Raw genomic sequence first — 13,792 nt, forward strand, 5'->3', positions numbered from 1 at the left:
GGAACGACAAGTGATCCTTCAGCACTTTGTACAAGAAGCTCTACCATCCGAGCCCTGAAAATGGACCCTCCCTCAAAGAAACTTATTTTATTCCTGAATCCAGTTCGTCTGCCAAACATAATGGAATGTGTACATTTAATTGTGTCATGCAGTGCCATTGCGTATTAGTGTCTGCATTCATTCTGTGTTCCCTGGTTTTATGTATACTTTTAGGTGAATTTGTCTTTGAGAGCAGAATCTTCCCGTCATGGTTGCAGACCCTCAGTGGTTTAAAAAACAATCTGGCCTCACAAACATAAAACTGGTCACTCCTGTAAACTACAACCACAATAATAAAGTATTGTTGTATTAAACCTTCTGTAAGAGTGTCAATCAAAAATGTGCTTTATCTTTGTGAAGGCAGATTTGGATACAGTGCTCATATTAGCTCACACGATGTGCAGATTTTCAAATGAAGTCGCTGCAGAGTCCACTGTATGTTGTGAACAAGTGAGAAATCAATACTTGGTGTCGGTGGGTTGCCCTGGAGTTCTGCAATTTAAATAAGAGAGTAAGAAGTGTTTTTTGGCAACTGTTACCACAGCTCACCTTCCAACCTCCACAAGGGAGCCAGCTAAAGACATTAATCCAATAAACTGCTTTTGGTTGCTATATCTTGACAGCCACTTGCTTCCACAGGTGAGCTTTGTCTGCTCTGAGGATGCATGCGAAAGTTAATTTGACTTGACCTCTGTGGTACTTGAAACAAGCAGTTATAGGAGTCCATGTGTTGAATCACCCCTCCCGCCCCATCTACCCGCTATATTATTCCCCGCAAGATGAGACACAGCAGAGACCTGTTTCTTCCGCTATGTTTACATTATACCGTTATTGCCTTGCAAAGCTGACAGCACATATTAGACAGTGATGAAGAGACAAAAATCATGATTTTTTTTTGAAGGAAGCAATCTCCAGTTTGCTGTCACATTAATATTAATCACTATACTATTAATATTCATAGTCATCCATCCATTGGGGCCAGGAATCGAACCCCAGTCCTCAGAACTGTGAGGCAGACGCTCTAACTAGTCGTCCACCGTGCCGCGCTGCATAAACATTAAAGCTGAAGTCAGTAAAAATAGGTGTTATATACCAAAAATTTTATTTACTATTAGGCACATTGTTCCATATTAATCTGTTTTATGTATAGTATTACAAACTCAATATGTCAATCAAATAGATATAATTTCTGTACAACCTTAGTCAGATTGTTGTATGGTCAGCGATTCCCATGACGTTCTTCTTGGATTTTCATACCCTTGTATTGGTTTAAAGAAAATTATAACAATCCTGTGTAATGCCGGGTGACAAAAGAGTCACTGCGAGTCGCATGTGTTTTCCCGTGTGACAGTTGAAAGCAGGCGTGCCAAACTTGTTTTCATCACGGGCCACATCGTAGTTATGGTTGCTCTTAGACCGCCACTTATACTGTAACTGTGAATCCATCCATCCATTCATTTTGTACAGTGCTCATGCTCACCAGGGTCATGGGTGAGCTGGAGGCTATCCCATCAAACATTTGGCAAAAGGCGGGGTTGCCAGCCAAACGCTGACTGAGAAACCATATAAATGTATAATCACTTGACGGTACACCATAAAGCACAGTTGAGTATTTACCTTGGTTTTAAGATCACGGTTTCGTTCACATTTGGTAAAGTAAGGGAATATAATGTAAAACATAAAACTGATGAGCTTTTAGAACATATTTAGTGGTGTTTTAATGAAAAAGAAGCCCGCGACCCTAGTGAGGAGAAGCGGCTCAGAAAATGGATGGATGGATAATGAAAAAGAAAACTGCTAGCAGTAAACAAAATCATGAAGACACAAAAAAATTCAAAAATTGTACATTTGATGAACAGCTTTAATATTTCCTTTTTCAGAAAGTGCAACAACATTAGTTTGTTTTCTTTTTAGGAAATTAATGATGCAGACAAGTGCAACAGTGAATGTTCTGTGCTAAAGTTGTTAAGGTAAGTTGTGAATCATGATCCCCGTCAAATAACTACATAACTGCCACAGCTTTTTATGATTGTGTTTTTTTATTTTTTAACTACAGTCAAGAAGCAATAGTGGCAAACTTTCACAGGCCACATAAAATAACATGGGGGGGGGGGGGGGGGGCAGATCTGGCCTACTGGCCTTGAGTTTGATACCTGCGATCTAAAGTGTACAACTGTAAATTATGAAAATATGAAATATGGTGATAATTCAACTCTTACAGTCAACTATAGTAAAAAAAATACTGTACTATACTATTAAGCACAGGTGCATGGATATTTCGTCACTCTTACTACCAGTCTTCTGTCAAATCAAGCACGCTGTTCATGTATGCTTAATCAATAAAAATCGATTTTTAAGGCCACCTAATTTTCTTCCTGCCCATCCAGTCAGTCAAATATTACAGTAAAGAGCACATTTGTAATAGTGAAATGTGAGTACAGGTCCAATCATCAGAGTCAGATTATGGATAAATGTGTACCCTTCAAGTACACTAATAGTTTATATGAATGAGCTGCTGCAAGTCACAAGTGATGAAGTACTGTACATGAAACCATGTTTTATATCATATTGATATGCTACTAAAGAGAAATCCAGCTTTGGAGCCTTGGGCTAAAAAAACAAGGAAATAAAAACAATGGCATTTATCGCAGTTGGCTTCCCATTGAATTTGAAGGCAGACTCAAGCGGTCTTACAAGGCAATAGACTGGAGGTCAAACCAATGTGCTTTGTTTGAGCAACCAATAGAATAAACATGATTGTGCAATCAACACAACATAATGACATTTTTTTCAAGCAACACACACGTGCACTCACACGCACTTCCTCTATTTCTGTTTGAATTTGTTCTAAGATGGTCGCCTTCACTCAGCAGGTTTTGTGTGTTACTGACAGAGAGCAATGTTGTTCAGTGGCAATAGCTAGTTTATTAATCGTTTACTTTAAACACGGAAAAGCTTTCTAGCAGAGTCTGTCGTTTTATTTTTGGGCATTATTTCAAAATCCTTTCTGTGAAAAGGGTAATCTGAGAACAAAGCTAGTGGTGCAAGTTTGGACAGTAATGTATGTCAGGAAGTGTAAATGATTTGAACATTTTAACATATTTTTGCCCTTGCTTGACTATACACTCGCCTCTATTCACACACGTGTGTCTATGCGAGTGAGCGTGTTGTCATGTGACATCCCAGAGCAGTTTGATCCTCCTTCCGTGCTCACACATAATAGTCTACGAGTCTCTGTCTGGGATCCTCCAATCTCATCCATCCCTTTCTTGCACCCCGCTCTTCTACTAATGGAGGAAGCTGACAGCAGTCTCTCCCAAACACAGATGGCCCTCTTCTTCCTGGGGTGGAAGTCGCACACGCTCATGGGATGCCTCACTGTGACCACACAGCAATAGGATTTCAACTGAGACCAAAAGCACCAAACACCCTACGCGCTCCTGTATGTTAGTTCCCGGTCCGTTCCAACCACGAGGGAGCTGGACGTGACTGGTGAGGGACGTCAACGTTGGTCTGGACACAAAGTCTTTTTAGAGCTCCCTGTCCTAGTTAGACAGGGTTAGGGGATTGGTGCTCGAGTGAATTATTCAGTGGAGCTTCCTTCAGGCGTGCTCACACTCAGCGGCTTTCACACACCAGTGCAGAGTCACTTCAGATACGCACACGTGCACTAAGTAGTTAATTTAAGGTGGCTTCAATAACACTAATATTGGTGCATGTTGATGACGTCATTATGTACAGGTACAGTTAAGCTAATGCTCTTTTTGTACTGTGGATAAGTGATATTCCTGCCACTTGGCAGCGGCTGAAAGTAACTAAAAAGTTACTTGTTATTTACTTGAGTTACTTTTGAAATCTCGTAATCAGTAACGTTACTAAGTTGCTTTTAAGATCAAGTAATCAGTCAAGTAGGCATTTGTTTTGATACAGTGTGTTTGCATCATGTGCATACAGTATTCTGTGTACAAGAAAAATGGACACTCGAATTTTGCAGTAGGCTATTGCACACTCGTCCCCGGGGGGCGGGGGGTTTGGGCGAATTGCAGCAAATGGTACGTGAGGAGAGACCTGCACCGGGCGAACGGACTCATTTGGGGAGGGAGGGCTCGAAGGAGGATGGGGGGGGGGGGTCCTACTGGGAGGAGGACGGAGTGATCGCTACAGCAGGATTGTGGGGGGGACGGGGGGATGGGGGGGGGGGGGGGGGGGGGGGGGGGGAGTTAGATGGAAGGAGCAAGGACACCAGCTCCTGGTACGGCAAGTGTCCCGTCAAGAGGTCCGGTCTGGGGCTAAAATCCGCTTCAGGGATGTAGTCGAAGCGCTTCCGGAGCTCATCCCACCCGAGCTCGGCATCATGAAGAAACACTCGGCCAGGGTCGCCCCGCTGTCCGCCTGCAACAGTCCGGTGCTCACCCTCACCAAAGTGGAAGGTAGGCACTGGGCAGGGCGCATAAATGGACGTTGACGCTGCATGGGGCGGACAGCCAGCCACGAGCGCCACATAGCCGAAGACGTTTCTTGATGCATTTTCTCTTAACCTTTTTTTTTTTTTAAAGAAAACTTTTACGATTCGAATGTATTGACTATAGTACAGCTAAAAGACGACTTCGATCTATTGTGACATTTAGACTGATGTCGACAAGTTTAATCACTCATGGTCAAAAAATAAATAAAAAATAAATAAAAAATAGGCACACATCCAAATCAAATACAAGACTGAGTTGCACTTTCACATTTCAGAAAGAATAACAATTAGTTAAGACAATTTGTAATTGTAACTACATGTACTGACAACCGCAATACTGATTGACAACTGCTGTAATTATAGATAGAAAAATATTCATACTAGAATACCATGAGGTGGAATTCTGTTTGCATTGTATCAACAGAGAAACCAATTCACACATTTGGACAAATCGATGCCTATGGCACAACATGGAGCAAGTTGCTTGCGGGTTCAGCACTTTGCTCAAGGGCATGACAGTCTTTGTACAGGCAAAATTATTGATAGCGTTTTTGTCTTGCGTCTCATTCCATTGTGCACATTGCCACTATTAGCCACACATGCACCTCTGCTCAATGGGCTGCTCCAGATGTGAGGTTGTTATTGCAGCAGGGATTCCCTCCCCAGTCTGCAGCCTGCATCCTGGCGCTGAAGCCAGAACACAAACAAATGTTGTGCACTCTTCAGAATTGTTCATAGTTGAGTTCGGTCTCTCTCCGCCAGCTATGTTGTACCCACAGAAGACCAGTTTGAACATTTATATTAGTAAGGGCAACAACACATGTCTCTCTTGTGGCGTGTTGTTGCTGTGCTGCATCCATCACCAGCAACATCTAACATCTCCCCAAGCTTCAGTTATGTTCAGTTGCCTACCTGGCATCCTAACTCAGACTTTACTGCTGTAAAAAGGTGAAATGTTATTAGTGTATTTGTCAGCTTCAGCACAGAGGGAATGTCCCGGTGTTGTTACATTACCGGGAGTGCTGCAATGAACATGTATCCAAAATAGAATTGGCAGCTGATTTGACAGAACATCTAAAAGCGAGTGCATGTAAAATACTCTCAAGCTAATTCACATCTCCAAGAAAAAAAAAAAAATGAAGGCAATGATTTGTGTGTTGTGTGTTTATAGTTGCTATTAGATAAGCACTGTGCTATCTCCAGTTAAAGCTGCTTGTGTGTGCATTGACAGTAGGTTAGATGAATAAACATGCTGAACTTGTGACACGGTTTATTAATAGGAATAAAATGCAGTTTTTTTCCCAAGAGAATTCACTAAAACTTGAGTTGTTTACATCATTTCAACTCTTACAGGAGTCCTAACAGGCCCTACTACAGCTTGCTGACTTCTTTAGAAGCTTACTGACTTGTTTGGGCTCCTGTTGTTGCACCATCTGTAGTCATGTGAAAATATATCTGAATAAAAATTTCATCAATAATGCATCAACCAGCTGTTAGAATATGAGTACTGGTGTTAAGTCAGTGTCAAATAAACTTTTGAATATATTGCAGTTGTTTCACAAAGACTTTCTGGCTACCCACCCTAGATGGGCAAGATAAGTATACTTATTTATTCTTTATTCCAAAGAATGTTGTATAGGTTGTTGTTAAGTGAACGGAGTTGGGTTCCCCAGGATGCTGTATTCAGTGTCGATTGTCGTTTTAGCTAGTCGGTGGCACTCACACCATACTGACATTGGTTCATTACTGCAGCATAGCGATTAAGTGGTTAGCGCGTCTGCCTCACTGTCCTGAGGTTTGGGGTTCGAATCTCTGAATTTCCAAAGCTCTGGCCTTCCTGTACGGAGTTTACAGTAAGTGTTCTCCCTATGTTTACATGGGGTTTCTGCAGGTATTCCAGCTTCCGTCCACATTCCCAAAACATGCACGTTATGTTCTTTGACTATTCTAAATTGTCCGAATGTGAGTGAGAATGAGGTCTGTGATTGGCTGGTGACCAGTCCAAGATGGATAGGTTACGGCTCATCCGCGAACCTAATGAGGGCAAGCAAGGGCGTGCTTTGCTTCTGCTACATATGATTCGTTACTGCAAGTTCTTTGACAATGCAACCGTACTTATTCTGCTGCCTTAAAGGGCTGCCATTAATGTCAAAAAAGAAAAAGTGGAAAGTTCGTAAAGGTTCAAGTTGGTTCGCTGCGAATAATGCAACAACGTTATACAGACTATTGTTAACCGAATGGAATTTGGTTTCCCACACTGACATAATCTGTGGTGAGTCTTTTTAGCTGTGGATTACTTTATGTTGGCATGATTCAATATGGCTGTAACTTTACTGCTATGGTTAGTTACCAGGAGCTATTTGGGATTGTTATGCTTTGTTACTGCTATTGTTTTGTTTTTTGACACTGAATGTCACGACATATAGCAACCGGCAGAGAGGGGCAATTATTCTACTGCCTAAACAGGCTGCCATCGATATCAAAACAGAACGTGAACAAGAAAAAGACGGTCAAGTTTTGAGCTCGACCATTTGGTTCTGGTTAGTTTGTGTCAAACACTGCACTTGACGTAAATGCACAGTCAATGTTGAGTGTTGTTAGACTGCATTCACATGTTGAGTTGCTTGTATTTCTCTACCAGAATCAGAAGAATCTGAATCTGAATATCTACTCTATTTTGTTTACAGTTGGCTTGTGGATTTTAATGTGAAGATGTTGAGCTTGGAGCCTCAGGATTTATATTAGGTGTTTTTTCTTGCAGTTTCAACAAGGTATTGAACTTAGATTGTTGGCAAAAACCTTTGAATGAAAATTACACTATTGAAAGAAATTATTATTATTATTTTTTTTTTAGTATTTTCCAACTACCCATCCATTTTCTTTAACGCTTGTCCTAGGTGAGCTGGAGCCTATTCCAGCTGACTTTGGGCGAGACTGGACAGCTAATTGTAGGGCACATATTGACAAACATCCATTTCCACACACATTTACACCTATGGACAATTTTCTTTGGTGTAATATTGATATTATCCATCCATCCATCCATTTTCTGAACCGCTTCTCCTCACTAGGGTCGCTGGCGTGCTGCAGCCTATCCCAGCTATCATCGGGCAGGAGGCGGGGTACACCCTGAACTGGTTGCCAGCCAATCGCAGGACACACATAAACAAACAACCATTCGCACTCACATTCACACCTAGGGGCAATTTAGAGACTTCAATTAACCTACCATGCATGTTTTTGGGATGTGGGAGGAAACCGGAGTGCCCGGAGAAAACCCACGCAGGCACGGGGAGAACATGCAAACTCCACACAGGCGGGATCGGGGATCGAACCCTGTCCCTCAGAACTGTGAGGCTGACGCTCTAACCAGTCGACCATCGTGCCGCCTATTGGTATTATATATGACGATATTTACTAGACACTTGATCATCAGTTGAGGAAATGCCCTAAAATAACGCTGCTTGATTATACAAAAAAAATTACAAAGATTAGTGCAGGAATCATTCCTGGGGCCTGCCTGAGACAGCAAGATTATTAACGGTAGCAGTCGTTCAAATTTGGTAAACAGTGAAGGATTTTTAAGTGTGTGTTTGACGGGGCACTGTAAATTGTGTCAGTGAGGAAGTGCAGGCTGCACACGACTTAGGATGCGAGCGGTCGGCAGCCGCTTTAAAAAGGGAATCACACGGGAGCAAGAGATTCCGCTTCTTACGTAACAACGACAATCTCAGAACGTTTGTTTCTGCACTGCAACAGTGGTTCTATTTCTGTGCTTGCAAATGTGTGTGCTATTGAAATATGCAGACTTACATAAAATCAGTGATAATACCTGCTTGATGCAGCTTGTGCTTAGTGACCCCAAATTCAAGAGGACCCCAGTTGTGCAAGGCACCAAAAACTGACTACTGTGATACTTTTGCCCTCCACATGTAGACCAGCCAATAACTACATGAACAGTGACTGAAAATCCAGCAAATGTACATATAAAGTGTATTGTAGTTCTGCCCTTTGATTCAGTTCATCCAGTGGTTATAATTTTTTTTTTCATTTGCTTTGCTTTACTATTATAAAATGCACGTGGGTTTAAATGAAAGTTGCAACACAGGTCAAAGTTATTGTTGACTGCTATGATCTGTTACTGGAAGTTTTTTTGTTTGTTTGTTTTAGCATTGCTATGGTCCCATACTCATATGCTTTTATTACTGCTATAGTTTGTTACTTGGAATTCAATTTGTAGGCATGTTTGATTCACTCATATTTTCTGGAATCTTTACGCTTACTGTGTGCTTTTGTGAGAAATACAACCAGGCAAAGCTTAGCTATTGATTTCCTCTTAAAAGTCTCTCTAGTGATTGTGTCTTTGGGGAATAGCAGCGTTCCTCCTATGTCAGTAGAAGTTCACTCAAGGCCCTGTCTTGAAAACCCATTTTATGCTTCATAACTGAACAGAGAGATTACGTGTGCCTCAGGAGTGCGGTCTTAATTCACCGCATCAAACCTTCCCACAGGGCTCCATTTGTCTTGACCACATGATATCCATTAAATGATGTCCGAGCTGATGTTGCATACAGTAGCATCGACTCTTTGGTGAGAATTTGATTTCCAGTAAGTCATCTGCTTTTCTTACTAACATTATTCAATTTACTAGACGATCTCATACTCAAGTTGATCCTTACACGTTACAGAAGGGCAGCGCTATTATTTTTATAAATAGGCCAATAAATGGCCATTTGTTAGCATAATGAACGATTGTATTGGACAGTTGAATTGTTTTAATATTGTTATTTTATTCGAATTTATTTAAGGCTGAATGCCAGTGTTTTATTACTGCATAGCCAAATGTCCGCATCGATCAAGATTTTTCATTGTTATTTTTCTTTTGATGCATGTACACATTAAACTTTGTGGGCAGATAGTGCACCAATGTGATCCATCTATTAATCTCAGTCTCACTGTGATGTGAGTCTTCTTGTAGGAAATTAATCCACATAGTGTGACATAAAATATTGCAGAAAAACATCATCTGTAACACTCCATGGGAGAAAAAAACTACCATAAAGGCTAAAATCTAAATCCCAAACTCGCAGTTAGAGATGTGAACGCTTTAGTGAGGGTGCAGGAAGGCTGTTTATCCTCTTCAAATTTACAGCGTGACAGACGGAGCAGTTCTGCTGTCCTACGACAATTATACAAAACACGGTATTGAAAAAAAACATAAAAGCATTTAGTAATTGGTACCCGCCTAATAATTTGAGACGCTTAAACAAAGAAAAGATCTCAGATTAGTCTACAGGAGTATCATTAACACAATTAAGTGCCATATGTCTTCTTGAACAAAACATCAGATGTTGCCAATGAACAATAAAGCTTGGCAGTCTTGGTTAGGAGGTAGTACGCAGTTTGCTCATGCACAAATTTGCCAGCCTTTGGAGCCTCACTTCATTTACTAAAAGCATCCATGTTATACTATGGGTATATTGCAGCAACAATGAATTTCACAGTTTTTTAAATTTCAAAATGGCCACACTCCACCTTGCACTCGCAGTGCTTATTTTCCATGGGCAGCAAATTAGTTGACTTAATGAAATATCTAAAAAAAAAAAAAAAAAAACTAAATTGCAGCTATTTCACTAGAGGATTACAAACATTAAGTTGATACTGTGGCGCTGAACATGTGGCTGGGGGAAGGTACAGAAGCATCCAGCCCTACTAAACCAATTTTTTTAAAGAAATGTTGTCCTTCCCTCTACCCATTTAGAGTTCTTGTCAATTTAAATGGAGAGAGTGATGCTACAAACAAATATGATTTGACTTGTAAATCACGCAGCCTTTGTCTTGCACACACTGCCAAACATGAATAAAGAGAAACAGTGGCCTTAAAGTGAAAATAAATAAATAAATAAAAAATAGTGGCAAGGTAGACCCATGGGGAGCTACAAGTTCACAGATTCGCGTATACAAATATTTGAGGGGCAACACATGCCACTTTGTAGACAGACAAATTCTTAATGATCAATTATCAATAGTCAATTAATTATGCACATCCTTACTCCAATTTGTAAACACAAAGTACTTAATAAATACATGTAACTTCTGTGCAGATTCCAGATTAATGTCCTTGTGATTTAGTGTCTTTCCACGGTCAGTGACCTTTTATTGTGGTTGCCTTTCCATTACTGGGTTGCCATTCCTTTAAACCGTGAGAGAAACCTTGTTTCTGTTTCAGTTAAAGTCATCAGAGGGCTATAGTAAGATTTGCAAAAAAAAAAAGATTTAATGATAACACAAATGTTTATCATAATAGATTATGGTGGGCATTTGTGTATTAAATGTTTAGAGGGCTTCCTGTGAGGTGTTGCCAGCTGTATACTACTATAGTTAGCAATGAGTTATTCGTGCCCAAAAAAAAAACGTTTGGAATTGCCTATAGATGTCACAAACTGATCCCAAAGCACTATTTTTAGTTTAGCCAGGGCTTTGGTCTGTCTATTAGAAGCTCCTCCCCTCAGTTCAATGTAGTTCTTTGGCACCAAGATACCACAAGATGGCACTAAAGCTCTATATTTACATTAAACTGGGCTTTGGTGACATCTTGTGGCATCTTGAGCATTTGAGAAAGCCCAATAACACTGCAAATAGGTGAGTCTTCCAGCAAATAATAGAGGAAATCTAAATGTTACATCTTGAAGGAGTTAGTGTCTTTTGTCAGTTTGCAGCTAACCCAAAAGGACCAACTGTGCTGACCTGGATCATGTGTTGAAACAGCAGGTCTGGTCAGGGGAGTAACAAGTGATGAGGAAATAGTTTCATGGTCCTTCAAGGTCACAGACGTGATGTCAGGGAAGGCAGGGGCGGCAGAGTAAGTACGGCATCCAGGAAAGGAACTTGGAGGGACAGATGGTGGTAGACTTTGCACAAAGGATGGAAATGGCTGTAGTGAACACTTTTTTTCCAGAAGAGGCAGGAACATAGGGTGACCTACAAGAGCAGAGGTACTAGCACGCAGGTGGATTACATCTTGTGCAGACGATGTAACCTGAAGGAGGTTACTGACTGTAAGGTAGTGGTAGGGGAGAGTGTGGCTAGACAGCATAGGATGGTGGTGTGTAAGATGACTCTGGTGGTGGGGAGGAAGATTAAGAAGACAAAGGCAGAGCAGAGAACCATGTGGTGGAAGCTGAGAAAGGAAGAGTGTTGTGCGGCTTTTCGGGAAGAGGTAAGACAGGCTCTCGTGGAGAGGAGGAGCTTCCAGAAGACTGGACCACGACAGCCAAGGTGATCAGAGAGGCAGGCAGGAGAGTACTTGGTGTATCTTCTGGCAGGAAAGGAGAGAAGGAGACTTGGTGGTGGAACCTCACAGTACAGGAAATCATACAAGGAAAAAGGTTAGCTAAGAAGAAGTGGGACACTGAGAGGGCCGAGGAGAGGTGAAAAGAATACATTGAGATGCGATGTAGGGCAAAGGTAGAGGTGCCAAAGGCCAAACAAGAGGCATATGATGACATGTATGCCAGGTTGGACACTAAAGAAGGAGAAAAGGATCTATACAGGTTGGCCAGACAGAGGGACAGAGATGGGAAGAATGTACAGCAGGTTAGGATGATTAAGGATAGAGATGGAAATGTGTTGACTGGTCCCAGTAGTGTGCTAGATAGATGGAAAGAATACTTCCAGGAGTTGATGAATGAGGAAAATGAGAGAGAAGGAAGAGTAGAAGAGGCAAGTGTGGTGGACCAGGAAGTGGCAATGATTAGTAAGGGGGAAGTTAGAAAGGCATTAAAGAGGATGAAAAATGGAAAGGCAGTTGGCCCTGATGACATACCTGTGGAGGTATGGAAGCATCTAGGAGAGGTGGCTGTGGAGTTTTTGACCAGCTTGTTCAATAGAATTCTAGCGAGTGAGAAGATGCCTGAGGAATGGAGGAAAATTGTGCTGGTGCCCATTTTTAAGAACAAAGCAAAGCAAATTTATTTATATAGCGCATTTCATACACAAGGTAACTCAGTGTGCTTTACATGATTAAAAGCATTTAAAAACAAAGAAAAAACAGCTTATAAACATGTAAAACAAAGAGAGAAAAAATAAATAAAATAAAAATACAATTAAAACAGCTTACAGTGCAAGAAATATAATTTAAAAGTGGAAATGCTCTAAAAAGCATGGGACAAAAGAAGAGTTTTTAACCTGGACTTAAAAACATGCACACTTGGGGCTCACGTCACTTCTGTTGGCAACTTATTCCATTTGTGTGCAGCATAATAGCTAAATGCTGCTTCACCATGTTTGCTTTGGACTCTGTGATGTGCAGAGCTGTGGCAACTATAGAGGAATAAAGTTGATGAGCCACACGATGAAGTTATGGGAAAGAGTAGTGGAGGCTAGAATCAGGACAGAAGTGAGTATTTGCGAGCAACAGTATGGCTTCATGCCTAGAAAGAGTACCACAGATGCATTTTTTGCCTTGCCAGCATAACAGTGGTGAGGTGTGCTGTAGGTGTGACAGAGGAATTTAAGGTGGAGTTGGGACTGCATCAGGGATCAGCCCTGAGCCCCTTCCTGTTTGCAGTGGTGATGGATAGGCTGAGAGATGAGGTTAGACTGGAATCCCTGTGGACCATGATGTTTGCAGATGACATTGTGATCTGTAGTGAAACCAGGCATCAGGTGGACGAACAGTTAGAAAGATGGAGGCATACATTGGAAAGGAGAGGAATGAAGATTAGCCGAAGTAAGACAGAATATATGTGCATGAATGAGAGGGGTGGAGTGGGAAGAGTGAGGCTACAGGGAGAAGAGATAGCAAGGGTGGAGGACATTAAATACTTGGGGTCAACAGTCCAGAGCAATGGTGAGTGTGGTAAGGAAGTGAAGAAACGAGTCCAAGCAGGTTGGAACGGGTGGAGGAAGGTGTCAGGTGTGTTATGTGACAGAAGAGTCTCTGCTCGGATGCATGGCAAAGTTTATAAGACAGTAATGAGGCCAGCAATGATCCACGCACAGTGGCACTGAAGAGACAAAAGGAAGCAGAGCTGGAGGTGGTGGAAATGAAGATGTTGAGGTCCGCTCTAGAAGTGAGCAGGTTGGATAAAATTAGAAATGAGCTCATCAGAGGGACAGCCAACGTTCGATATTTTGGAGACAAAGTTAGAGAAAGCAGGCTTCGATGGTTTGGACCGGTCCAGAGGAGAGAGAGTGAGTATATTGGTAGAGGGGTGATGAGGACGGAGCCGACAGGCAAGAGAGCTCGAGGAAGACCAAAAAGAAGGTTGATGGATATAGTGAGGG

At 41.6% G+C, this 13,792-nt stretch overlaps 1 protein-coding gene across 4 annotated transcripts in view; it reads left to right on the forward strand.

Moving 5' to 3' along the window:
* Positions 1–13,792, forward strand: part of slc35f3b (solute carrier family 35 member F3b) — a 52,020-nt gene that overhangs the window by 20,994 nt on the left and 17,234 nt on the right. The window contains exon 1 of one of the 4 annotated variants that reach the window (XM_061789507.1): positions 4,273–4,469. The exons of the other annotated variants lie outside the window; for them this stretch is intronic. Coding sequence (XP_061645491.1) covers positions 4,394–4,469 — 76 coding nt within the window. The 5' untranslated portion in view covers positions 4,273–4,393. Of the gene's footprint in view, positions 1–4,272; positions 4,470–13,792 lie in introns of those variants that run through there. 4 annotated transcript variants of the gene reach the window in all.

This window comes from Phyllopteryx taeniolatus, chromosome 11 (assembly GCF_024500385.1).
Source record: "Phyllopteryx taeniolatus isolate TA_2022b chromosome 11, UOR_Ptae_1.2, whole genome shotgun sequence".
NCBI classification, from domain to species: Eukaryota; Metazoa; Chordata; class Actinopteri; order Syngnathiformes; family Syngnathidae; genus Phyllopteryx; species Phyllopteryx taeniolatus.